Source organism: Equus asinus, chromosome 13, assembly GCF_041296235.1.
Source record: "Equus asinus isolate D_3611 breed Donkey chromosome 13, EquAss-T2T_v2, whole genome shotgun sequence".
In the NCBI taxonomy this organism is placed as follows: Eukaryota; Metazoa; Chordata; class Mammalia; order Perissodactyla; family Equidae; genus Equus; species Equus asinus.
In genome coordinates this window covers 17,018,540-17,045,003 of record NC_091802.1, presented here as the reverse complement: position 1 = coordinate 17,045,003, position 26,464 = coordinate 17,018,540, and the positions used below count along the sequence as shown (strand labels likewise).

At 50.9% G+C, this 26,464-nt stretch overlaps 2 protein-coding genes and 1 long non-coding RNA gene across 9 annotated transcripts; 1 reads left to right on the top strand and 2 right to left on the bottom strand.

Moving 5' to 3' along the window:
• Positions 1–3,263: 3,263 nt before the first annotated feature.
• SCARF1 (scavenger receptor class F member 1) lies at positions 3,264–13,571 on the bottom strand. 2 transcript variants are annotated; one of them, XM_044745304.2, is made up of 11 exons: positions 13,238–13,558; positions 12,864–12,925; positions 12,519–12,620; positions 11,147–11,672; positions 9,529–9,747; positions 9,006–9,134; positions 8,135–8,238; positions 7,542–7,662; positions 5,844–5,965; positions 5,615–5,761; positions 3,264–4,954 (listed from the first exon to the last, which is right to left on the bottom strand). In XM_044745304.2, the coding sequence occupies exons 1-11, from the start codon at positions 13,453–13,455 to the stop codon at positions 4,095–4,097; spliced, it is 2,610 nt and encodes an 869-aa protein (XP_044601239.2). In that variant the 5' UTR covers positions 13,456–13,558; the 3' UTR covers positions 3,264–4,094. The 2 variants fall into 2 exon arrangements, with proteins under 2 accessions (XP_044601239.2, XP_070338711.1); XM_070482610.1 differs by having other exon boundaries at positions 3,283–4,954; positions 5,615–5,724; positions 13,238–13,571.
• Positions 13,456–23,368, top strand: LOC139040022 (uncharacterized). 3 transcript variants are annotated; one of them, XR_011493652.1, is made up of 5 exons: positions 13,495–13,621; positions 15,292–15,499; positions 17,584–17,664; positions 19,827–20,160; positions 22,743–23,368. It is a non-coding gene; the product is annotated as an uncharacterized lncRNA (long non-coding RNA). The 3 variants fall into 3 exon arrangements; XR_011493650.1 differs by lacking the exon at positions 22,743–23,368 and having other exon boundaries at positions 13,456–13,621; positions 19,827–22,278; XR_011493651.1 differs by lacking the exon at positions 22,743–23,368 and having other exon boundaries at positions 19,823–21,119.
• On the bottom strand, positions 13,829–26,044 carry RILP (Rab interacting lysosomal protein). Of its 4 annotated transcripts, XM_014827042.3 has the most exons (9): positions 25,511–25,924; positions 25,346–25,439; positions 25,151–25,257; positions 24,843–25,055; positions 24,388–24,533; positions 23,874–23,996; positions 14,623–14,706; positions 14,236–14,334; positions 13,976–14,204 (listed from the first exon to the last, which is right to left on the bottom strand). In XM_014827042.3, exons 1-9 carry the CDS (start codon positions 25,736–25,738, stop codon positions 14,123–14,125), a joined length of 1,176 nt encoding a protein of 391 aa, XP_014682528.1. In that variant the 5' UTR covers positions 25,739–25,924; the 3' UTR covers positions 13,976–14,122. The 4 variants fall into 4 exon arrangements, with proteins under 4 accessions (XP_014682525.1, XP_014682526.1, XP_014682528.1 ...); XM_014827039.3 differs by having other exon boundaries at positions 13,829–14,334; positions 25,346–25,433; XM_070482617.1 differs by lacking the exons at positions 13,976–14,204; positions 14,236–14,334; positions 14,623–14,706 and adding an exon at positions 23,450–23,610.
• Between the last annotated feature and the right edge of the window lie 420 nt (positions 26,045–26,464).

Below are 26,464 nucleotides of genomic sequence, written 5' to 3'. Positions count from 1 at the left end.
GTTCCCGCTCTCTTTGGTACCCTCGGAGACACCCCCCCCCCACCGGTCATCTTGATGCTCCCTGCCCGAGTTGACCACCCGTACCCACTGTCCTGCGCCACCTCCACCTCCTTTAGGAAAGGGCCGCCCCGTAAGTCTCTTTTTAGGTAAGGGCCCTCTCTGCAGAGTGGCGCTGGGGAGACCGCCAAGCTCTGAGCACAAGTCAGGCCTCCGGGAGAGCGCGTGGGATCAGGAGGGCTCCGGACGCCCAGTCTGATCAGCGAGCTGGACCTGCCCCAAGGAACCGCCAGGACAGGGGAGTGGAGGCCGGGCTCTAGACGTTCAAGTGCCCAGCTGCGTCTCCCCGACAAAGGCAGTAGCCCTACCTCAGGAGACCCTCGGTCTCCCCCAGATTCAGCTTGGTATCCCTGCCACGCTCTGGGAGCTGGCTTAGCATCCCAGAGCCAGAGGATGCTCCACGTCCCCCAATGCGAGGGCGCCCCCTGCCGCCGTGAACCCGCCACTGGCAACCTCGCTCAGACTGCTGGCGCTGCAGGCTTGGGGGATCCTGGCTGGTTACCTAACGAGTTACCACGCCCTTGCAGAATCTCACCCTCTCACAAGGTTGTGACTGCCACTTGACAAACTTCAGTCCTTCCCTTCTTCCTCCTAGAGCCACCTGCCTGAGGGCTGCCTCTAGGCAGCTGTTCTGTATGCATCTCTAAACTGTTTTGAAAACGTCTTTTTTTTTTTTTGAGGAAGATTAGCCCTGAGCTAACATCTGCCGCCAATCCTCCTCTTCTTGCTGAGGAAGACTGGCCGTGAACTAACATCTGTGCCCATCTTCCTCTACTTTATATGTGGGACGGCTGCCACAGCATGGCTTGACAAGCGCTGCTTGTCCGCACCTGGGGTCCCAACCACCCAACCCCAGGCTGCCGAAGTGGAACGTGAGAACATAACTGCTGTGCCACAAGCCCGGCCCCTTGAAAACATCTCTTAATAGTTCACTTTCTCCTCCCCTCAAAATGTTCCTTCCATTCTGTCTCAGACAATAGCACCACTATCTACAGAAGTTAGATACTGTGAACCATCCTTTCAACAAATATTTGTTGGGCACCTGCTGTTATTCTCTTTTACCCCACCCCACCCCACCAATACAACCCTATCTCCTAAATATTTGTCTAATTTGCCCATCTGTGTCCCTAGGGCTGCAGTTCATCCAGCCTCCAATCTTAGCTCGACAAATCCATCTCTCCACCCCACCCCATCCCAGTGAGCTACGGGAGATGTAAATATGACCTTGGTAAATCTGACATCTGCTAAAGTCCATCAGAAACTCGCTTCCATTTGTCCTGCAGGATAAAAGTTCAAGTTCTCCAACCTGACCCACACAGGCTTCTCCCCACCAGTGTCTTCCTCTCCCTGGAGGCTAGTTGAACTGCCTGGTCCTAGACGCTCCAATTACTTGGAATTGCTTGTGGTTACTGCACGTGCTGTTCTCTCACCTCTGGCCCTGAAACGTAGTCTCTTCTTGAACAGCACCTCCTCCAGGAAGCCTTCCCTTACCACTCCCCACGATACTCTCCACTATCTTTGTCCACAGATTGCGTTGTTTTTATAATTATCTATTCATCTGTTTGTCTCTCCCTTTTCCCATTGACTATGAACTCTTTAGGGGCACAAACTATATCTTATTCAACTTTGTATAACCAGCCCTTCCTTAATACAGAAATGAGCACAAAGCAGACACACTATGAGTCTGTTGAATGAAAACATGAACAAATGAAAAGGAGTGAAAGGTATTGGCTTCTACGGATAAAGGAGTCAAAGCTGGAAGAATGATGGGACGCCAATCATAATTACCCCTTATTGAGAGCTACAAATTTACTAGGTGTTTTACATACTTTGTGTCATTTAATCCCCACAATAACCCTGGGAGATGGCCATTATCCCCATTTTTCAGATGGAAAAAACTGAGGCTTTAAGTAACATTTCCAAAGTCACAAAACAAGAATGTCAGAACTGAGATTTGAATCCTAGTCTAGTTGAATGAAATTCTATTGTTGTTTTTTCCAGCTTCTTTTGTCAGGAGTGTTAAAGCCCCAACACCAGCACTGTTGGCAAATCATACAGAAAGAAAACCACTAAAGTACTAGATGAAAATGTAGAAGATTATTTCACTGATTTTAGGGGAGAGAAGACCTTTCCACAAGTATGACATGGAAGGAACCCAGAAGTCAAAAAGAAAAAGACTGTCTAAATTAAAATTTTAAATTTCTATATAGAAAAAAAAAGAAGAAAGAAACTATAAACAGCATTTAAAGACCCATCACAAACTGGGCAAAGAATTCATATCCTTGATATATATAAAGGCACTTATAAATCAATGAGAAAAAGATGAACACCTCAACTGAAAATTGGAAAGAGTATACCCAGATAATCTATAAGAAAAATACAAATAATGATTAAAGATATGAAAAGAAGCTCAATCTTAGAATAATCATAGAAATTCACTTTTAATGATAGTATTTTGGATGGTTAAAAAACAAAAACAAAAAACTTTTATCTGTACAAAGATTTTAACTTTTTAAGAAGCTTTACCACGTTATTATTTTATTTAGTTATTTTTCCTGTGCTAAAATAAGGAGATGCCATTTTTAACTTCTCCGATTGGAGAAATAGTTGCCACCATAATCTGTGAGAATACAAAACAATCCTTTTTTGGAGGGCAGTTTGGAGTAAGTACACAAGTGTTGAATGTTCTTACCCCATAACCCAGCAATTCCACTGGTAGGAATCTCTTCTACAGAAAAACTTGCACAAGTGCAAAAAGAAATATGGACAAGTTTGTACTCTGTATCACTTATTGTGTCAAAACGAGAAACAACCCAATCCCCATAGGTAGGGGATGGTTTCAATAACCTGTGTATTTCTACATGATGGAATCCCATGCAGCCATTTTTAATAAAAAGAGGTAGCTTTATAGTTACTGACATTGAAAGAGATCCAGGATATATTGTTAAGTGAAAAAGCAAAATGTAGAATAGTATGCTCTTTTGTTTTCATATGCACAGAAAAACATCTGAAATGAAGCATCTATACTGTTCATGAGATTCTCTGAGCACTGGGATAGAAGAGAAAGCCACTCTTTATTTCCTGACTAGGTAATACAAGAACTATGTGAGGAAAGAAATCAGAACAAGACCAAAAGGCATTCAGTGAAAAGTAAGTCGAGCCCCTCCCTTGTCTGTCAGACTCCTGTGGAGAGAAGGAAAGTCTCATTTTTACTTTAAACATGTCTGCAATCTTAGTACTTTTTATTTTTAACAAAGAACATTGCTTTTTACAATTTTTTAAAAAATGCAATGTAGGGAGAAAAGTAAAAAGAATGTTCACTGTAGAAAATTTGCAAATTACACAGAGGTTTAAGAAAATAAATATCAGCCACAATCTCCTCTCCCAGAGAAAAATGCCATATGATGCCTTTCTTTTAATCTTTTTAATGCACACACATCCTTTTTTAAAAAAACAGTTTGTAAAGCAATCACAAAATAGACACAAAATGGAAAAATTCTCAACATGTGTCCTGAGGCAAAAAGAAGTGAAATTTATAAGAAGAAAACTTACTTTTTACAATTACTAGTATAGCGTGAACATTCTCCCCATCTCCCATATTAAATATTCTTGCACAACATGATTTTTTGTGGTTGTTTAGGAAGCTATCATAAGAAATATTTCTTTAACCAATCTTTTATCATCAAACATTTAGGTTATTTCCCATTTCAGAAAAATGTTTTGCAAATGAAGGAAAGAATAGCCTCCTGGGGTAAACAGAGTCCAGGACAACAGAGAAAAAGTCCCTGCAGCCATCCTTTCCCCTTCCTGACCCCATCCCACAGGGTCTCTGCCCAGGCCTTCCAGAGCACTCCCGGAGCACTGCCAGGGCCCAGGGCCAGCTGGCCTCTAACTCACATTTCCCATGGAAGGGCAGAGGCTCTGCTATGTCTTTCCTGGCCCTGGGCTCTTTGTCCAGCACAAAACACAGTCTGATCCAGGGGCAGTTTGATGCCCACCCCCAACCATACTCTTCCCAGTCCCCAAATTCAAGGTCCTCAGGGCTCTGGTGGCCCAGAGATGGTTACAACATTCTCATACTGGGGCTCCTCCTGCCCTTCCCCTTCAGCCAGCTTCTGGGGATCCTGTTCTGGGGGGCCGCCCTCAGGGCCTGGCTCCTGGGCCCTCCCTGAGTTCTTGATGCCATCCCCCAGGTCCCTGCCCACTTCCTCTGGCCCAGCTCCTACAGACTCCAAAGTCCCCTTGAGCTCCTCCTTTGGGGCTGAGCCAGGGCTCTGATTGGCAGAGCTAGAGGCCGGCCCTGGGCTGCCCTTGTTCCGACTCAGGGCCCGCCGTGGAGGCTTGGGGATGGCACTCTTGACCTTCGGCTCTGCCTGGCCTTTCTGGAAGCTACCAAAACGGCGGAGGACAGACCGGACAGGGCCCTCAGATCCCCGGGGTGTCCCTGCCAGCATGTAGATAGTGGTTACAGAGTCTGAGCTCTCCTGGACACTGCCCTCGATGGCTTCCACACGCTCAGCCACTGTCCGGCCACCAAGTGGGAGCCGGCGGCGGCCAGTGGTTGAATCCCTGGGGCTGGCAGCACCAGGAAGGGCCTTGTCCATTTCTGCTTGCTCTGGGCCTGTGGGCTCCTCTGCCTCCTGGCCTTCAGGACCTGGCTGGGCGCCCCGGGAGAGCCTCTTGGGCTTTCGGAGTGAGCTGGAGAGCTCCCCTGAGCTTCTGCGACTCTGCGGTGCAAACTTGGTGCCTTCGGCAAAGGAGACTGACGGCCGCTTGGCCCGTGCTAGGCTGGAAGTGCGAGGGATGGCGAATGGCGTGGAGGCATCCTCCGGGGGAGGGAAGGGACCTCCAGCCAGGCTGACCTCTGACGGCTCTGCTTGGGCCACAGGGACCATCCCTGGCAGGGGAGACAGACGAGGTTGGCCAGAGCTGGGCTAGCCACCCCACTCCACCCCACTTACCCAGCCCAGAATCTTCTGGGAGGCTTCAAAAACGGGCAAGGAAGAGGGGGAGGATGCAGAGAAGCTGGGGAAGGGCCTGCTCTGGTGGACATCACTGGTCACACTCTTTTCTCACCACTCCCCCTACTATGAACTAATGTCACACTAACCAAGCTAAAACTCCTTCAATGCTCCACAACCATGTCCCTCTCACCTCTGGGCCTTTGTGTACACAGTTCCCTCTTCTGGAAACATCATTCCCGCCTCTCCCTAACTCTCACTCAGCTAACTCCCACTGATTTTGCCAGACTCAAACCCAATATCACTAACACTGGGACATCTTCCCTGACCCCATCACCCCTGACATGGCTGGATGATGCCCCTACTTGCATGTCCCCCATCAAAGCATGTCTCACTCTGTCCTGCAAGTGTCTGACTACTGCCCACCAGACCATAAGCCTGGTGAGGGCAGGAATCTATCTTGTTCTTTCCTGTGTCCCACAGCCAGGAGCAGTGACTGGCACAGAGTGGGCGCTTGATACACGTTTGCTAAAGGACTAAAGAAGAGGTTGGGTGGGCAGGGCTGCTCAGGGGCCGAGTGGGCTCTTGGGGGCTACCTTCTTGGGGTGGCACACAGTAGGCAGGACCCTCGTCCTCCTCTCCAGACTCGGGATCCGAAGAGAAGGAGTCGTCCGAGGCCCAGCCGGCAGAGGGCGGCTCAATGAAGCTGTGGTTGAAGGGCGTCTCCGGGTCGTGGTGCGAGACTGTAGGGGCCTCCAGGTCAGGCACAGAGCCCGACGGAAAGCCTTGTCCCATCCCAGCCCCTGACCCTCAGGGCCCACTCACCTGTTACCCAGGGAAGCTTGTGGCTGCTGAGGGAACCACAGGGCAGCGCAGAGCCCAGGCTGGTCAGTGCCCCCCAGACCTGCAGCTTCATCCTGGACACAGCAGCTCCATCTCTCACAGGCCTGAGGACATAGGAGGGCGGTCAGTGCATGAGACTCCTGGTTGGGGCAGGGTGGACACAGGAGAAGAGGGCCAGGACCATCCTGGTCCTGGGGTTAGTGTGAGGGAGACAGGGTGCCAGGGTGACCTTGTTTAGTTCAATGGTTCCCTATGACTCCAGAGTAAATTCCAAAGCACTGAAATCTCAGGCCTGCGATTCGGGCCTGACAGAGAAGGCAGGGTGGCTCTAGAGTCAAATAGACTTGGGCAGCAACTCTGTCTCAGACTTCACCTCTTGGGCCTCCGTCTCTTCATCAGTACAATGGGGACAACACCCCCTCCATCAGAGCTCTTTTCAGGACCCAGCACAGCGCGGGCACCGGGTGAAGCTCCCCAGAATGCAGCTGTGTGTTATGGTCATCTCAGCTGCGTCCCAGCTTACATATCTCTCTGGAAGTGGCACCACCTCCAGGAGGCCTGCCCTTGGCCCCCCTCTCAAGCTGGAAGTGATGGCTTCACTCATTACCATTCATCTGACAGCCTTTGCACAGTCCTGGTCCTCACGTGAGGGGCTTCTTCCCCACCCCCAGGCTCTAAGCCCCCGGGGAGGGGCTACTGGGTCTGCTGGTCTGTGGCTGCCCCACAGCACAGAGGAGGAGGATGTGCACAAGGATTGTGCACGAATAAGAGAGCACCGGACAAGGAGTCCAGAACACAGGGTACGGGCTCTGCACGTGCCAGGGACTAGCTGAGTCACCTCGGGCCTCAGTGTCCTCCTCTGTGAATGCTGATCCTCCTGTCCCCGCATTCCCTGCTCCAAACCTCCACGCTGCTGTGGGTCTCCAAGGAGCCAAGAAGTGTGAGGAGATTTTGTGAAGGAACAGAGCTCTGGGTGAGCCCCGTTCCCTGCAGCAGGCCCCCAAAACCCAAATCCTTCCTCTTCTCTCCTTTTCTTGGAAAGTCACATTCTCTGCTAAACCACTGCTCAGACTTTTTTTTTTTTCCGCTGAGGAAGAGTGGCCCTGAGCTAACATCTGTGCCCATCTTCCTCTACTTTATATGTGGGATGCCTACCACAGCATGGCTTAATGAGCGGTGCATAGGTCTGTACCCAGATCTGAACCAGTGAACCCTGGGCTGCTGAAGCAGAGTGCATGAACTTAACCGCTACACCACCAGGCCGGTCCTACCACTTCTCAGACTTTTACGTCACTCTCCTTCTGGGTGATCCGAGGCCTGGTCTCTTTCCCTCCCTGCCCAGAGCTACCTGGCTGCTTCTGCCTTCCCTGCCCTCCTCCTCTGCTCCCCTTTAAGAAACCCTCAGCCTGCTGCTGTGGGTTTGAGTTTCACCAGCCTGGTGCCCGGTGCCCCCTGCTCACACTCGTGAGACGCAGAAACTCTCCCACTGAAGGCTTCCGAAGAAGGCAGGTGGCTGACCTGGTGTCTGCAGGCTACGGCCACTGCCACCTACCTCACTACCTCTGACCCAAGTGTGTAATAAGGCCAGCCCTTCCCCACCCCTGTAAAGAAACCAGATGCCACCTTGCTTCCACCCCCTGGTCTGAGCTGTGGCGGGGGGAGGAACAGGCTAGTGTTCACCTGTCCTTGGGGTCCAACCGAGCGGCCCAGCAGCAGCAGGTGCAGCAGGCGAGGCCCAGGAGGAGCAGCAGCAGAGGCACAAGGATGCCCGCGATGAGGGCAGCATCCTGACTGCGAGACCCTGCAGGAAGCAAGGGATGGTCAAATATCCAGAGTCTTCTGTCTCCATCCATTATGCCTCATCTCTAGCTCTGAGTTGCTTCCTCTCCAGACTCTTCCACCTGTGGGTCCCTCCCCCTCTTCTGAGAGATGTAGATTCTGCTCAGCCTGAAGGTCCCCTCCTCCAGGCAGCCTCCATGCTGGTCTGTCCCCTCCTGATGGTCTGTGGCCTGTTCCAGAAGTTCTTGCCAATTCTCATGCCTGACGCACATCACAGTGTCCAGCCCTGCCTGCTCATTTCCTGGGTGCTAGCCTGGTTTCTCATGGGGCAGGGGCTCTGTCCCATCTTCAGGGGGCCCCAAAGCATCCAGACAGATCTGAAGAGTACGGAGCATGTCTGAAGCGGGCCCAGCTCCCTGGTAAGTGACAAACCCCTGGAGCCCATGTAAAGGGCCAGTCTTTCCCTGGTCACTGCACCCTCCTTTCCACCTTACCCAGCTGGCAGGCCCCAGAGACAGGGTGGCAGGGTCCCTCTGAGCATTCGCAGGGAATAGAGCAGTTGTTGCCATGGAAGCCAGATGGGCACGAAGTGTTGCAGCTGTGAGACAGTAAGGAGACAGGCTGAAGGCTGGGTGAGAGGGACGGAGGTGGGCAGGGGACAGAGGAAGGAAGATTTCTGGGCACTGCTCCCCACTCCCACCACACAGACTTCCCTAATGATGCCCAAGCAGCCTCCTCCGACCTATGGAGCCACACTCTACGTACCCCTGGCAGCATTTGGGAGAATCCCTCAGCCCCTAAGCCAGTCTCCCAGAGAAACCACCCGCAAGCTGCCCCTTGCCCTCAGCCCCCCAGGGTGTAACCCTTGGGCAGAGTCCACCTCTCATGCTCCTCATCCCTTGCCTACCAGCACTAATGTGAAATAAACAAGATGCCAATGGCATCCAGAGAAACATCCTCAGGTCTGGAGGCCTGAGGCCCAGCCCTGGCCCTATCTCTCTGGGCCTCAGTCGTCTCCTCTATAAAATGAGATCTCTTCCATCTGATACTACATTCTGTGATATAGGAGGAAAACCTGGCATTGGGTCATTGACATTGATTATGTTTTACCACCTGAAGACCTTAGGGAAACAACAATGGGTCTGGAGCCCGACCCCTAAATAACTCCCCCACCTGGTTAGGGAGCCAGGCCTTTTAGATCACGCATCACTCCGACCTTCCTTTGGAAGACACAGACCCCACAACAGTTATGAGGATGCTGGGTGGGTATCCTGGAGGTGGGGAAGCCCAAGAAGGAAGTGTAGGAAATAGACTGCAGAGGCCTGACCTAGGGCCCTGCCTCCCTGCCAGGGCCCCAGTGCTCACCTGGGCCCCCAGTAGCCGGCGTTGCAGACACATTCCCCAGTCACGGCATCGCAGGCCCCCTGATCACAGGTGGGGCAGGTAGAGCCACAGCCCTCCCCAAAAGTGCCATTCGGGCAGGGGTCTTCACATCTGAGGTGAGGCAAGACTCGGCATGGAGGGACAGGGCAGGCCTGGCCCCTACAGGGGTCCCACCCATCTTCCCCCATGCTCCTGGACTCAAGGACCCAACGGTCCACTCCTCAGCAGTGAAGCTCGGGTGCAAACAGGGCCTTGAACCTGGGAACTAACCCATAGGTAACAGACTACAGATCCCTGGAGGGAGAAGAGAGCAGGAAGCCCGGGTGGTGAGGGAGCTGGAAGGGAACCGGCCCAGGGCCTCATCAGCACCCATCTCTCTCCCCTCTGTCTTCACCAGGAGGCAGGCCTCAGAGGGCTGTGTGAATGAGTGTGTTGGGGAAGCAGCAACTGGGGTGAGGATCCCAAAGGAAGGTGCACACCACCCTCAGCAGGCTGGTCCCCTCACCTGGGCCCCAGCCAGCCAGGGTCACAGCGCTGACAGTGGCCAGTGTCTGGCTGACAGGCCTCCCCAAGCCGGCAGTGGGGGCATTGCTGCCTGCAGCTCTCACCAAAGGTGCCAGGTGAGCAGGGCTGGTGGCACTGGGTCCCGTTCCACCCTGGCTCGCAGGACTCACAGCTGCCTGTGTCCGCAGAGCACGGCTCATTCTGCTTGCAGTGGCCACAGCTGGGAAGAGAAGGAGTTCACAGGAGCACTGAGGGGTGGATGGATACAGTGCCCCCCCCCCAAGCCTCCAGAGGCAATGGGGGGCATCCAGGTCCCAGCTGGATCACTTGGGCAGGTTTGAGCCTCAGTTTCCCCATGTTGTATCATGAAGAGGTTGGACAGATGATCTTTGGGGGTTCTAGTAGGATTCCAGCCCTCTCCTTCCACCCCCACTCCCCCCATTCTGAGACCCATCCTTCCCTGGGTCTTAGGGTCACCAGGAGCTCTCAGCCCAGCCTGAGCCTGCCTTCTGCCCAGCGCTCCCCTGCTCCCCCTCTCCCCTTCCTCCCTTCCGCCCATGCCTCCCTGAGGTCTGGCAGGAATGGGCCTCAGGAGGTTATCTTCTATCCCAGTACATGAAAATGCATACAAATAAAAATACATACATAACGTCTGTTGTCACCACTATAATTTCAAGCTTATCTTTAAAATCTTTTTCCAGTTTTGTTGCAATATAATTGACATACAGCACTGTATAAGTTTAAGGTGTGCAGCGTAATGACTTGATTTACATATATTGTGAAATGATTACCACAAAGGTTTAGTTAACATCTATCACCTCACATAGATACAATAAAGAAAAAAAAAAGTTTTTTCTTCCCCTGTGATGAGAACTCTTAGGATCTACTCTCTTAACTTTTCCAGTAAGGTTTATCTTAATTTCTCATTGATCCTTAACAATTACTTGAAGTTTCTCCCTCCAGATAATTATCTGGGATCGTATGCTTGGATGAGACTTATTAGTGGGGGGAGAAGGGGAGTTCATGAAATCAACTTATCAGATCCTGACCAGCATCAAAAAAAAAAAAAAAGAAAAAAAACATTACAGTATATACACAATATATAGATATATATGTAGTAAAGATAAGGAGTGTTTGGTTAAGCTTTTACTTCATATATATGTGTGTGTGTGTGTGTGTGTGTGTGTGTTAGGCGAGATATATTTCTTAACGTGGGTGGAGCCGGACAGTTTGAAAGCCACTGAGTCTCGAAGGGACCCTGCAGTCATTCTGCCACGTGATTCATTCTTCCTGTGTTTCTAAGCCTGGCTTGCTAGTAGGTACTAGTATTTTTTGTTAACAGTAAGCGGATGGAAGGGGTGGGCGAGGCTGGACCTAGGGGCATCGAGGGTTTTCCTCCCCCTTTCATCTCATCCGTGAATATTTTTGTGGAGGGCACCGTGCAACCTTCTCCCTGGCCCCAACCCCTGCCCAGCTCCTCCTCTTTCTCTCTCATTCCTTTCCCCTCCTTCGCACGCCCCTCCTCCTTTTCTCCTTCGCACCCCCGCCCCTCTCCTGCATCCCCCTCTCGCCCGTCGCTGCGCCCCCTCGGCCCGCAGCCCGGCCGCGCCCCGGCTCACCTGTGGCGGCACTGCGCCCCGTAGCTGCCGGCCGGGCAGCGCAGCTCGCAGCGCGCGCCGCGGAAGCCGGGCGGGCAGGAGCACTGGCCGGAGGCGGCGCTGCAGCGGCCGCGCGCGCACTCGCACCGGTGCCGACAGTCGGGGCCCCACCAGCCCGGCCGGCAGGCGCAGCGGCCCGTCTCCTGCGCGCACGGCGAGCCGTGGCAGGTGCAGCGGAAGCTGCAGCGGCGGCCCCACCAGCCCGGCTCGCACAGGCAGGAGCCGGTGGCCTGATCGCAGCGTGCCGCCGCCGGGTTGCACTGGCACGGGCGGCGACACGTGGGTGACCACCAGCCGGGCTCGCAGCGGCACGCGCCCGTCACGGGGTCGCATCGCCCGTGTGGGCCGCAGGTGCACGCGAACTCGCAGCGGTCGCCCCAGCGGTCGGCTTGGCAGTGACACACGCCCGTGGCCGGCTCGCACTGGCCGTGCGGGTGGCAGGCGCAGCTCTCACGGCAGTCGGGGCCCCAGTACTGGCCCGGGCAGCCTGAGGGGGTGGGGGCGGGGGCGACGAAAGGAGGTCAGCATGCTCAGGGCTAGGCACGGGTCCCCGCCCCGCGCCCCCTTCCGCAAGGAAGGCCCGCCCTCCAAGAACCGGGACAGACCCTTACAACACTTGGCTCTATCCTCCTGGGGCACAGCTCACTTCCTGCCCCAGACTCTGAACTACGAAAACTCTTAGCAGTGGCCCAGCCTCCCACTTCACATTCCAGAATACACTTAAAGATCCTGAGTGGGAAAGGAGCTTGCCCAGCGTTACACAGAACTGGGTGGGACTTCATTCGTGGCCCCTCCTCCCTCTCATTGGGTTGCCCCACTGGGCTGGAGATGGGCCTGGACGCTCCCCATCCGAGGTGCAGGAGAAGCCACATGTCCCCAGTGTCTCCTCTCAACCCTGATGCCTGGTGGCTGCCCTCTGCCTATACTGCCCACCGCTCGTTTCCCATGGCCCTCTTTCTGCCAGAGAGGGCAGACAGCCCAACCAGGGGCCTCTACCCTCCACACACAGACAAGGTGTGGGTGGGGGAGATGAGAAGCATCCATTCTGCAATTAACGGGAATCACCAGAACCTTTTCTGAGAAGTTGAAAAGGAAGGTGGAGGGCCCAGAACTCAACCTGTGGGTAGGGCTTTGTGGATGTGAGTAAAACCCAGATGATTCAGGGCATCTCCCAGGAGTGCGTCATTTCCCGTCTCTGGGCCTCAATTTCCTCAGTGAAGCTTGGAAGGATTCTGGCCCTGCTGTTCTAAGATTACTTTTCTACCTGCTTGGCCTCCCCGCTCCCCCAGTTCTGCCCAGCAACTTCATGCTCCAGTCGAGACCCACCACTCACGGGAGTTGCACTGGGCCCCGAAGAATCCAGGTTTGCATCGACAAAGGCCTGGTTTCACGCACACCTCGTCTTCCCGGCAGGCATCCTGCCCCTCGCAGATGGCTGAAAAACACCCCACCCAGGTCGGAAGGACTGGGGCCCGACCAGGGGACACTCTGCCCCTTTAACTGGCTCCTGCTGCCCTGCCCCTCGAGAACCAGCTCCCTCAGAGCTGAGGGAGTGTCACAGGGTGAACTCCGGCTCTAGGGTTCAGGAGGGGAAACAGGCCCCAACAGGGTAGGAAGGAGGGGTCACTGGGCTATGTCCTCCCTTCTCTGGGGGTGGGGGTCCATCCTGTCTACTCACGGATGGTGCATTCTTGATCTTTCTGCCTCCAGCCTGGGCAGCACTGGAGCTTGGCAGAGGAGCTGTGGGGCAGAGAGGGGTCAGCCGGCGGGCAGCCTGGCTCCGCGGGTGGATCACTGTCTCTGGCTGAGATGTGGGAGGCTGCCTCAGCCCCATCAGGCAGGCCTCGCCAAGTGTCACAGCCCCAGTGTCCCCAATCCCTTCCCTCTCCTTTCCTGGCCTTCTCAGCCTCTTCCCTGACTATCCACCATCCTCCAGGCTGTCCCCAAGCCCCCCTCTCCTCAGTCCCATGCCCTCTTCCCTCACATCATCCTTCCCCCCACTTCCTCAACACCAATTCAGCCACTCCCCCATCAGACTCCCACAAGACCCACCTGCTGGCTATGCAGACATGCTGCCCATTGGGGTCCAGCTCAGACCCCTGGGTCCCCCGAGTCCAGAGCAGCAGCAGTGGGAGCAGCAGCCCCAGCCCCATGGCGGCCAGTGCAGCGGGAGGGCCTATGTTAGTCTGGCCCCCACAGCTCCCAACCCCCTCCCTGCTTCCTCCCAAGGCTTTTCCTGAGGAAACCAGGCCGGAGGGGCGGGCTGCCATGAGGCACCTCCCTGAGAGGGCGGGCGGGTGCTGGGAAGACCAGACTCCAGAAAAAAACGAAAGGGAAAGGAAGACCAGTGGTGAGGGCTGCAGGGGAGCTTAAGGGGCTGGTCTCTGTCTGGAGGGGGCAGGAAGTTGAAGCTGTAAGCCTCCTGGCATCTCCCAGGTATTGGGGACAGGCGAAGGGATGGGGTGGGGGGTGGGGAGCCACGGCTTTCCATTAGGCCACACTCCCTAAGGGAGGCCTGAGCTGGGAGAAGCCTCCACACCCAGTGACAACCAAGGAGACCTTGTGAGGAAACCTCAGCCTGCCATCGCTCCTGGCAGAGCTGGGCAGGGGCTGACCACTGACAGACAGACAGACAGGGAGCAGTTTTGGGTATCATGGGCAGTTGCTTTATTACATTAGCGTAGGCCATCCGCACAAACCCCTGGGAGGTAGGTAGTCAGCTCTCCATTTCGTGGATGGGGAACCTGAGACTCAGAGAGGAAGCTCTTTGATCTGGCCCTGGAGGCTTGGCACAGAGATAGAGGGAAGGAAGTAGGCTGAAGTCTCCATCATGCCCCAGCTCAGGCCATGATTGGAAAAGAGCCTGGGGAAGTCTGGGAAGGAGGGAGCCCTATCTTCGTTTGAGGTCACACATCTTCCCACAGCTCCACACCAAAGTCAGGCCTCTGGGGCAGCTGAGATCTCCAGACAAAGATGTTCTTCGAGAGCAAAGCAGGCCCGGTCAGGAGTTGGGGGCTGTAGGGCTGTCCACAGGCTCCAAGTGGGGTTGCTGTGGGGCCTCCTCTTTTCCCCCAAGCTCACTGGGAGCCCTGCTGCTGCTGGTCTCGGCTTCAGGGGCCTCTGTGTCACCCCGATACCACAGGCCAAAGCTGGGGGGAGAGTCAAGAGGTACTTTGAGCCTGGATGCCAGAGAGGTCAAGGATATGGGCTGAGGACGGGGGTGGTGAGGAAAAGGGGATACAAAAGGAAGAAAGGGCAGCATGAGGTAGTGGGGAGGTGGAGGGGCCAGGGCCAGAGAAGCAGGAGGAAGAGGGCATGCCTAGAGCTCAGCACAGCAGGGGGAGTGTCAGTGGAGCGGAAAGGGGATGCTGGAAAGAACCAAGGTGGGGCCCCTCCTTCACTCCACCACTTTTGCCCTTCCTCCTCTCCCAACTTACAAACTCTGTATTCTGGATTCAGGGGGTGGGGGGTGGTCTCCCTTATCGCTGGAGAGCAGGAGCCATGAGCCATCCTCGTCGTCACTGAGGCAGGGGGAGAGGAGAAAGGAGATGTAAGGGTCATTTGTCAAGGCCCTGAGGGACCACAGGAATCTAGCTGTGTTCATTCTTCTGTACAGCCCCCAGGACCAGGCAGGGGAGGACAGAGTGACTACAAGGCCCCCAAGGCTGGAGAGGGGACGCTGGGGAAATGAAGGCCATCTTGAGGCTTCGATTTTGTAATCTGACAGATAGCAGTCCCCTGACAAGGCTGCAGCTACATTAGGCCCCCTTGTCTGCGGGGATATGTTCCAAGACTCAGTGGATGCCTGAAGCCGCAGATATGGCCGAATCCTATAGATAGTGTTTTTCCCTATACATACATACCTACGTATGATAAAGTTTAATTTATAAATTAGGCACACTAAGAGATTAACAACAATAACTAACAATAAAATAGAACAATTACAGTCATGTGCTGCATAATGACATTTCAGTCAATGACAGACTGCATATATGACAGTGGTCCCATAAGATTGGTACCATATAACCTAGCTGCACAGTTGGCTATACCATCTAGGTTTGTGTAAGTCCTGCAGGGGAGAAAGAAATTTTCCTCTACTCTTCTAGGTTCCTCTGGCTCATCTGAGAATTAAATTGACGTTAGACAGATTAAACAAAAGTTTAAAACATGTATACATGGGAGAAACCCAGGAAAACCGAGGAACGCCACAAAATGGCAGAAGCCCTCACTTAATCCCATGCTCAGATAAAGACAAAAGAAGATGCTGAGAGTGGGGAGAGTCCGGGACTTCAAAGGGAAGGAGGTAATTTACAGGTATGTGAAAAGGAGCAAATACTTGGAAAACAAGTGTTTGGCCACACACAAACAGAAGAACACGAAGGGGAGCCCAACAAACAGGCTTTTCTAGGTTCCTCCCTGTCTACCACCACGTTCATGTTATGCTAAGGGGATAGCTGCTTCCTGGGACAGGTTTTTAAATCTAAATTCTTTTAGGCAGTTAAGGGGGAGGTAACAAGAAAAACTTTCTGAATCTTTTGTTTCTTAAAAATAATCAGCCTAGGGGCCAGCCCGGTGGTGCATCGGTTAAGTTCACATGTTCCACTTCTCGGCAGCCTGGGGTTTGCTGGTTTGGATCCCAGATGCAGACATGGCACCGCTTGGCAAAAAGCCATGCTGTGGTAGGGGTTCCACGTGTAAAGCAGAGGAAGATGGGCATGGATGTTAGCTCAGGGCCAGTCTTCCTCAGCAAAATGGGGAGGATTGGCAGTAGTTAGCTCAGGGCTAATAGTTCTCAAAAAAAAAAAATCAGCCTAAAATAATTCTCATGTCAAAGAGATACATTTTGGGGTGGCAAATTTTGTTCCCCTTCAGTATGCTCTATGATGTTCGCACAATGATAAAATCGCCTAACAACGCATTTCTCAGAGGATATCCCCTCGTTAAGCGATGCGTGGTGGCATAACAATATACTGTAATAAAAGTTATCATAGATCTTAGCAACCCCAGCATATGATTTTTTATTTCCTTATTAAGTCGAGAACTTTTGATTTTTCACTTAAAGGAAGCATTTTACATCCTCTCTTTGGCATGTCTGAATTGCCAGCATCACTACTCCTGCGCTTTGGGGCTGTTATTAAGTAAAATAAGGGTGACTTGAACACAAGCACTGCGATACCTCTCAGTCAATCTGATAACAGAGAGGGCTCTTAAGTGACTAAAGGGCAGGTAGCGTGTACAGCATGGATACACTGAACAAAGGCATGATTCACGTCCTGTGGGAGAGAGAGCAAGACAGCGCAAGATGTCATGACGCTACTCAGAACAGCGTGCAATTTAAAACTTATGAATTGTTTATTTCTGGAATTTTCTATTTAATATGTTTGAACTGTAGTTGACTGTGGGTAACTGAAACCTCAGAAAGCAAAACTGCAGATGAGGAGGAACTACTGTACAGTCTTACCTCTCCGAAAACAAACAGATCTAGCCAAGGCAAGGAAGCGAAAAACGAACGTGGAGGAACAGCGTTAGCAGGTTTCTTCAGTAGTATGTATAGCAAGCATGGCTAGTGGGAGCAGTGTGATCCAGAGAGAAGGGTGGCAGGCTCAGCAGGGCAGTCTGGATGGCAGGCTTGATACTGACCCTGATATCAGTTTCCCTACATTAAACCCAGCACATATGGGGTTAAAACCAAAACACTCATTCCCTGCTTACTCCCTGGCTTCCTGGCTCCAAAATCCACTATCCTCCATGGAGACAGACACCACCAAGGACAAGCATCTGTATTCATTATCTCCTCCTCGCAAAGAGATACAGGCTGGTTCCCACTAGCTGACCAGCAAGGCCAGGGGCTCCCTCCTCTCTGCAAATAGTCTCAAGGCCAAACATAGGCTGGTGGGAAAGGTCCGACCAGCAAGGTCATATGCTCTGCCTCCCCTACCTAAAACTCCAAATAAAAACCCTTCCTTTTAGCTTTTTGGGGAGTTTGGGATTTCAGCGTTAGCTGCCCTCTCTCCTTGCTCAGTGCTGTGCAATAATAAAGTTCCTACTTTCTTCCACTACCCCCGGTGTCAGAGATTGACTTGCTGTGCAACGGGTGAGCGAACTCACTTCAGGTTCGGTATCAATTTGGCGACCCAGATGGGACAATGTCCCAGGTGGATGTCTTGCCTGTGGCACACTGGCCTCTGGCTAAAGGTCTCTCTTGGAAGCTGTCCTGCAGCTGCCTGAGCCCCTTGTCTCAGGGACAGCCCCAAGCGACTGGCTGCTGACCCGACATCGTTGGCCCACAGCACTTTTGCTTTGGTGGTGGAAGAAACTAGGTTTAGGACTTAGGAAGACGTCTCTTGTAAGCAGCTCGTAGTTTTTGTCTTTGTCTTTGTGTTAACCTTTTCCAACAGGACCGGCCGGAAATAATGGGTACTTTGGCAGCCCTCTGGGCTTCGTTTGTCTTGAAGTCTCCAAGCCCTCGCCAGATTTTGGTAAGTCCCCCGGGTGTGCACAACCAAGTTCCCTTGTCCTTGCTCATCTGGGAAGATCTGCATGGCGGATCTTCATTTGTTGGGCGCCCCCCGAGTGTAGGACACGGACTAAGCTGGGACTGGAAGCACTTTGGTTTTTGGTTTTGGTCTTCATTTTGGCTTCCATTTGTGCCCGAGTGGTTTTGGGAAAGCGTGCTTGTTTGGTATTTGTTGTTGTTGTCTGTTTGTCTGTCCTTTTAAAAGTGTTAACATGGGAGGTGCTGCCTCTATTCCACCTAAGAGCCCCTAGGGAAAAACCTTGGCTGATAGTCGGCCTATAGCTATAAGCCAATGTCTGAAGAGGGATGATTTTCTTTTGTAACACCACGCGGCCACAATATTCTTTAGACTCTGGAGAAAAAAAGAAAGGCCAAACAATGGATCCTTAAGTTGGGAAACTTTTTAGAGAGCTCTCATGATAAACAGCTGTTTTATTGGTACCTATGAAAAGACCAAATTAAAAGGAAACTATAATGACTAGTCTTAAGAACTTAATCAAACTTGGGGGTCTCAGTTTCTTCTCATGGTCTTACAGATGCTAATAAAAGCATTAAGTTAACATAGAGAAATCAGAAAGGGAAGAGTCACAGGACTCATCCCAATGGGACAAAAATCTTTAGCTAGTTATTAAAAAGAAAAATGGGATAAATGGAACAGACAGGAATAAAGTTAAAACAAAGGTTTTAATAAAACATTGCCTAAGGTTGGATGGGCTGAAGGGACCTCCCAACGTTAACGGACATCAGACAAACCTGTTCTATTTACCCCCGTTTGAAAAACTTAAAAGGTCAGGAGGCAAAAATCAAAGTGAAAAACCTGACCAGCAATTGTTTGGGGCAACAGTTAGGCTATTAAGGTTAATAAGACTATAAAGATTAAAGTGTTTAAGCTAATATTATATGAAGAGGTTATGTCAACTTTGCCTGAATGTTTTCTTTGGGAATAAATGTTATGTCTAACTGGGAATGCCTCCCCTACACGATATTGTAATACCAAAACTTGTTAATGGAATTCTAGGGTAGGTTACAATTAAAGTATAACAGTTAGTAAAATTAAGATAAAAGTTTGATAAAAATTGATATACTTAAACAGACCAATTTGAGTTCACCCAAACTGATATATGCAATTGGAAAAGCCAGCTGCAACAACGGGGAGTCTGTTTTAATCTTTTGAGGCTTCTAAATAAAATTAGAAATACTTTTACTGCCTCTTTAAGAAAAAAATAATTAAATAATTCAACATGCCAGCAGCTGAACCCAAATCTGCTGCTTTTGTCTCCTCTCTCGCTGAGCTTCCCATCAAGCTGAGCTGAGCTTCAACTCCCCCAAAATTCCTGATGTAAAATGGAACAAGTAAAAATAAGCAAACTTTTGAGATAATTTGGAATTGTAATGGCCATTCTGAAAACCTGTTTCAGAAGAGGATTCAAAATCTCTCATAATGGAATGCAGTCTTTAATGAATGTGCAAAAACTTCTAAGAGACAAAGTTATTTAACAAGATATAAAATGATCTTTGATGAATGAAAGCCTGTTTAAGTTTGCTGGTTTGATAAAATAAACATGTTCTCAAAGTTATCAGCATTGGATATGATGCAGACACACAGCCTGGGTTTACTGGTCAAATGAGCTCATGTCATCTCTGCTACAAAATTTATCAGCAAAACTCATAACTCAGTATAATAGCTAATTTTGTTTGATGTTTCATAAGGTTTTTGTAGATGATCTAAATATAATTGCTAAAGACAAGTAAACTAAATAAATGTAAAAAGGATAAAAGTTTTTGGAAAAACTTTTTAATGATAATTATATGTATTATGATGTATGTACTTAAAACAACTGAGGATGATAGTTAATTGCTGTAATGTCACATGAAGTTTTAAAGAGTAATTGTTAAAACTGGGTAAGAGTTTTAAGTACAATAATTATGTTTTATAGTCTGCATACCTAAAAAACAGCTTCCAAAATCTTTTTTGGAAACTTAAACTTTATAGCTTTACTAAGTTAAGTTAAATAATAACAGTTTATTTGGTATCTAGGTCATTTCCACATAAGATACAATATTAAAGGTTAACTACTAGGCATATATTTATCTGCCTTTGGTTTCTTTTTTTTTTTGAGGAAGACCAGCCCTGAGCTGACTGCTGCCAATCCTCCTCTTTTTGCTGAGGAAGACTCGCCCTGAGCTAACATCTGTGCCCATCTTCCTCTACTTTACATATGGGATGCCTACCACAGCATGGCTTTTGCCAAGTGGTGCCATGTCCGCACCCGGGATCCGAACTGGCAAACCCTGGGCCCCCAAGAAGCAGAAAGTGCGAACTTAACCGCTGTGCCACTGGGCCAGCCCTGCCTTTGGTTTCTTATATGAAAGAAACTGAAAAGTGCTTAGCTTTATTGATAAACATGTTTTATGTATGCTGAGAAATTTTCTATGAGAAAACATATATTTCTAAAAGGTTTGTATACAAGGAAAGTAAAATATATGTTTTCAGTAAAAAAAATAAAGAATAGAAATATTTTTCTTTCTTGAGTTGAGAAAGATAAATTTGTCCTAAAATACTGGGACAAATTCTAAATGTAAAAAAAGTAACCAAAGGTTTGTAAAAGTAAAGCCCTAAAGAGTTTTATGTATGGTCAAGTTGGCCAGGATTAAAGTAAATCCAATTAAGTAAATGAACTTATATGTCAAAAGTAAACTGGTACAAAATTAAAACTTGGTTTCCTCTTTCTTAAAAGATAATTTTCCTAAACTTTTAATCTGCTTTTGATAAAAAGATTATAAAAAGGTGGTTTTTTTCACTATTTTAACTCTGTTTCCCCTTGACTGTTTCTGTTGTCACTTCAAATAGATATCTGAACATGGTTGCACAGTGAACCTGGTTTCCTATCTGAACAAATGTTTTAAAGCTTTTAATATTTTTGACAAGCTTCCCCCACACACACATATTCAAGTTCTGAGTAAACGCTTTCTTTTGGCCTGGAAGAAGAGGGAAAGTTTCTCTGGGGATTTTCAGAGGGCTGCTGGGACTTCTCAGAGAAATTTGCTCTCTTCCTATAAGAAAAATGCTAAACTAATATTTTGTATATTGTTACATAAGAAGCGTTGTCAAATAAGTAATGATAAACTTTCTTAAATGGTATTATATAAATGAGTGTTATTGATATAAATATTTAAAAAATTATCTGATCTGTTCTGATTGTCAGCCATAATTCTGGTTATTATCTCAAAATGTTGTATATCACAGAGATGGTCAAATGCCTTTGTCAGTTACATATTTGAATGTTTCGTTATTTGCAGACAGTTGCTGTTTTACTTTGATATTTTTGCAAATATGTTTCATCTTCAGAGAAAGTCATGGAAAGGACTCTGACACTCTAGAATACAGGTTTCCAATAAACTTTGAGATTATAAAGTTAAACTGGGTAAAAATTACAGAACTGAAACAGAGAAACTGATGACCTCACAAACTGCCAATGAGATTAAGATCAAGAACCAATTACACAGGACTGAATAAACCAATAGGGATGATTATAATTTTTATAGCTTTTTGATTGAGATGTTGCTGATTTTTGATGTTTTGCTTTTTTCAGATTTAAGAAAACCTTTTTCTCTATTCTCTTAAGGAAATATGACTTATAGCAATTTGTAAAAAAAATTGAAACATTTATCTTTTTCTCCCTATCTGAGCCCTCCAAAACGTAAAAACTCCTGATGAGTAAGTATTCTTATTCTCATGGCAATGTGATTGTTTGCATAAGTCCAATAAGAATCTGTTCTTCTTATAACAGGACACAGTTGGAAACACTGGTTATATTACCGAGGCTTTGACTGGAACATCATATTTGAAAAAACATACGGGCTTAAATATAACAAGACAGCTTTTGAGGAATGAAGGTTGACATCCTGGAATAAAGCCATTTGGAAATATTGGCCTGGTACCTTACTTATGGGTTCAGTGACCTAGTAAGGTTGAGCAAAGAATGTCACTCCCTCTGGCAGACACAAGGAACCTCAATATTTTGGGGAACCTCACGAAGAGAGGGGTTCACCCAAATCTGTAGGTACTGCAGGCAGAATCTGATGACAGGTCCTTTGCTTGGCTTTCCTTGAGAGGCCTTTAAAGTTCAACCCAAGATTCCTTATAAGGTTCCAGCAAAGCAGATTTAAAAGAGCCTATATGATCAATTACTACTCTTGCTGTACTTATATAAATAATTATGCCAAATTTATTAAAACTAGACATTTTGCAAACCAGTTAGTCTTAATTTGGCTATGTCTAGTGAAACTGAGGGTGATTTTAGAGAGAAAGAATATGTTTCAATAGAAACTATAGGGGCTGGCTCCATGGCCGAGTGGTTAAGTTTGTGCGCTCCGCTGCGGCGGCCCAGGGTTCGGATCCTGGGCGCGGACATGGCACCGCTCATCAGGCCACGTTGAGGCGGCGTCCCACATCCCACAACTAGAAGGACCTGCAACTAAGATATACAACTAGGTACAGGGGGTTTGGGAAGATAAAGCAGAAAAAAAAAAAAAAAAAGATTGGCAACAGTTGTTAGCTCAGGTGCCAATCTTTAAAAAAAAAAAAAAGAAACTATAATAACATTTGTGGATATTGGATTTTGGTTCTGTCAATTGTCTTTCAGATTTTTGTTACATCTGTTAACTGGATTGTATCCTAAATCCTTTTAGTCTCCTGAAATATCTGGCTAAAAACCTCTAAACGAACATTTTCAGGGTTTTTTTCCCCATCATTGTCATTTGGAGTCATTGAAAACTAAATCTGCCCTTTTTCTTGAAGCCTTGCAAACTGAAGCTGGAGGACCTAACATAAACTTAAGAGAGATTCGTGTCTACTGCTATATAAGCCACTCAAGAAGTTACCTGAGTGCCCAATGACACCATCAGAGACATTTCAAACTGCAAAAGATGCTTTGACCCTGACTTCTAGGAATCTTGATTGGCTGCCCCCTGGGCTCAGAAACTGGTTTATAATTTGCTCCAACCATTAACCTTGTTTTTCTCTTTTTGTTTCTCTAGAAAAACTTCTTATTAAATACCTGGTTACTTACTTACATGATACAGGCCTTCGAGAGCCCACCAGCATCACCGCCTTATTAAAAGACTGGTTCAATGAGATGAAACAACCTATGCCCCATTTCGGCAAGAAGTAGCTAGATCCGTCGCCGCCCCAAATCCCTCAAGATTGAGGGATGAACATAAAATAGGAGGGAATTAGTACCGACCCTGATATCAGTTTCCCTACATTAAATCCAGCATATATGGGGTTAAAACCAAAACACTCATTCCCTGCTTACTCCCTGGCTTCCTGGTTCCAGAATCCACTATCCTCCATGGAGACAGACACCACCAAGGACAAGCACCTGCATTCACTATCTCCTCCCTGCCAAGGAGATACAGTCTGGTGGGAAAGCTGCTGACCAGCAAGGTCATGGGCTCCCTCCTCTCTGCAAGTAGTCTCAAGGCCAAACACAGGCTGGTGGGAAAGCTCAGACCAGCAAGGCCATATGCTCTGCCTCCCCTACCTAAAACCCCATATAAAAACCCTTCCTTTTAGCTTTTCGGGGAGTTTGGGATTTCAGCGTCAGCTGCCCTCTCTCCTTGCTCAGCGCTGTGCAAAAATAAAATTCCTACTTTCTTCCACCACACCTGGTGTCAGAGATTGGCTTGCTGCACAATGGGTGAGCGAACTCACTTCAGGTTCGATATCAGGCTCAGGGAGTGACCAGACTAGAGAAGCAGGCTCAAGGGGTGACCAAGCCAGAATGGTAGGCTCAACAGGGCAGGCTGGACAGCACGCTCAGGGGGTCACCAGGCTGGAGTGGCAGGCTCAGCAGGACAGTCTGGGCAGCACGCTCAGGAGGTAACCAGGCTGGAGTGGCTGGCTCTGTAGGATAGGCTAGACAGTAAGCTCAGGGGATAACCCAGCCAGGTTAGCAGGTTCAAGAGTGACTAGGCTAGGTGACAGGCTCAAAGGGTCACTAGTCTGGGGTGACAGGATCAGTCTGAGACAGACTGAGAAGAGGATGAGGCGGGGTGAGCAGCTCAGGAGGTGGCTAGGCTGGGTAGAGCATAAGCAAGTTGGGTCATCAGGCTCAGCAGAACAAAGGAGGGAGGGCTGGCTCAGTGGGAATGGAGAAAGGGACTTACCTGCTTTCCGCTTCCTCTGGGGTCCCTAACATCTTGGCTTTGATCTTCTTCCGCTGCTTTTTGACAGCCACCTTCATGGCTTCTAGGAGAAGCCCAGGGACCCGGTGGTCTGCAAGCAGCTCCCTACAGAAGAAGGGGAGGGGCAAGGAAAAAGCGGTGGGGATGCCGACAGTAGATCTCACCGAAGCACCTGTGCAAGTTGTTCCCCGTTTTTGAAACACTCTGTCTTGCTATCATCCCTCAGCCCTTAGCTTAGGTGTCATCCCTCCTAGCGACACTTCCTTGACTGCTGTTGCAACGGCTGTGACCCTTTGCACTGCCCCCTCCCCCATTTGGATGAAGTTCCAAGAGGGCAGGGGCTGTGATTCACGTCCTCCCAGTGCCCAGGACAGGGCCCGGCACATGGCGCTGTGGATACATCAATGAACCAAAGAATGAGGCGGGGGACCTGAGGCCCTGGAACAGGTGTAAGTGGAGCCCCCTCAGCGTCCCAGGCCCTGCCCGGTGCCCTCACCGCTGGAAGTAGGCCAGCTCCTCCTTTAGCAGGAACACGTTGGCTTTGAGCTCATTACGCTCCTGAAGGATCTGCTCAAGCTCCTCTCGACTGAAGTTGCACTGTCCCACCTGGGAGGGGCGCCCTGGCTGCTGCGGGGCATCCGCCTGCGGAAGGACAGGCTGGGTCAGAGGTGAGCCTCAGTGGGCCCTCCCCTATCCCCAGGCATCACAGAAACGCGAGAGGAAGCGACCAGCAGGGAGACTTGGGAGGCAAGGGCGCTACAATAGATGACAGACCAGTGCTCTGTGGGGGCCGAGAGTTGGGGCAGAGGCAGGCTGGGGGTGCACACTGTGCGCCACCTTCCAACTTCCCGGTGGACCTGCTACGGGGCACGGCAAACCTTTCCCGAGTGCCCACCAAGTGCTACAAGCTGTGAGTCCTGGGATGGGTCCCTGACATCATCGGGCACTTGCCGGGTCCCCAGGGGTCCCGGGGGCTCCTGCGCCAGCAGTCGCCGGCTCGGCCTGGTCCCGCGCCGGCCCCTGAGCCAGCTCCACGGCCCCTTCGCGCCGCGGCTCGAGCTGGCTCTCACGGTCCCGCGCGGCCCGCAGCTGGGTTTGCACCGCTGCCAGCTTCTGCCGCAACTCTGCGTTCACCAGCAGGAGGCGCTGCAGCTGCTCCTGCAACTGGGGGCGGAGCAGAGAGAGGGGGCTGGTGGGCGCGGCGCCCGGCGCAGAGAGCCCCGCCCCGCCCCGCGCCCATCGCCCCGCCCCGCCCGGACCGCTTCGGTCTCCTGGCTACGCTGCTGCAGGTCGCGGTTGTGCGCCCGGAGTTCGTCCCGCTGTCGGTCGGTCACCTCCTTGAGCTGCCGCAGCAGAGCTCGGTCCTCTAAGGAAGGGGCGTTCTTAGCGGCGGCCCGCGGGAGGGAGGCCCCGAGCCGGCGCCCGCCCCGCCCCTTGGCCTGGCCCGCGCTCACCCTGCGGTCCCGAGCGCAGCTCTCTGCGGAGGCGCTCATTCTCCTCCCGCAGCCGCCGCAGCTCCACTTCGGCCTGCTGCGCCGCCACCTGCAGCTGGCGAGGCTGGGCTCTCAGGGTTGCGCCCCGCCGGCCCCGCGGTGGCGAGGAAGGGGGCAGTGACTCACCGAGTCCGGGGTGGGCCCCACGGCCGCCATTTCCAGGAGCTCCAGCGCCCGCACCACGAGCGGCACGAGCCCGGCCGCCGCCTCCGGCCCGAAGCGGCGCGCCAGCTCCTGCAGCTCGGTGCCCAGGGCCCCCGCTAGATGGTACACGAGCTCCGCGGTCGTCCCCGACCCCGCGGTCACTTGAGGCCCCCAGCCGTGCGCCCCAGGCGTCGCCCTCCTGGGCTCCATGTCCTCTGACTGTCAACAGCTGCGACAGCCCCCAGCCCCAATGGGGCAGGAAAAAGCCACAGTTCCGGCCCAGGAAGCAGTTTAGAGCCGTAGAGGGCGGAGGTAGAAGCGACAGGGCGGAGCGATCAAGGGAAAAGGCGTGGGGAAGGAGACAGTGGCCTGGGCACCCTGGGCCCTGCCCTGTTCAAGCCCCCAAGGTCACAGGAAGCAGGACAGCCAACTTCCAGCCAGGCGTCCAAGAGCTGAGGTCTAGGGCTCCCACTGGTCACTTGGGTCAAGCCCTCCTCAGAGCCCGATCCAGGCTCCACCCCTGCCTGGAATCATGGGGCCCGACTTGGCTGCCAAGAGCTCCAGGCAAGAGGCTGAGGCCAGTGACTGCCAACTGTCCCGCCGTGCCTGTTTCCCCAAACAGGAGTGACACAAAGCTTAAGGAGCTGGGCTGGGCACCACAGCTGCAGAAAACAAGCCATGAGCTTCCAGACTCAGAAAACGGCAAGGACTGCTCCAAGGGATGTTGAAGAAGGGTGATGGTTTCCAAGTATTTTGGAGGGAAAATGGCCAATGTGGCCAAGGAAGCAGGAGTGTGAATGCCCAACCGCCATGACCCCACCAGCAGTTGCCTGAGTCTAGGGGGTGTTTAGCCTCACAGCTCCTGGGAAGCCTTGTGCCCTTTTGAGGCTGACCCCAGTACCTTGCTGTAAACAAGTCCGGCCTCCTGCCATCCCT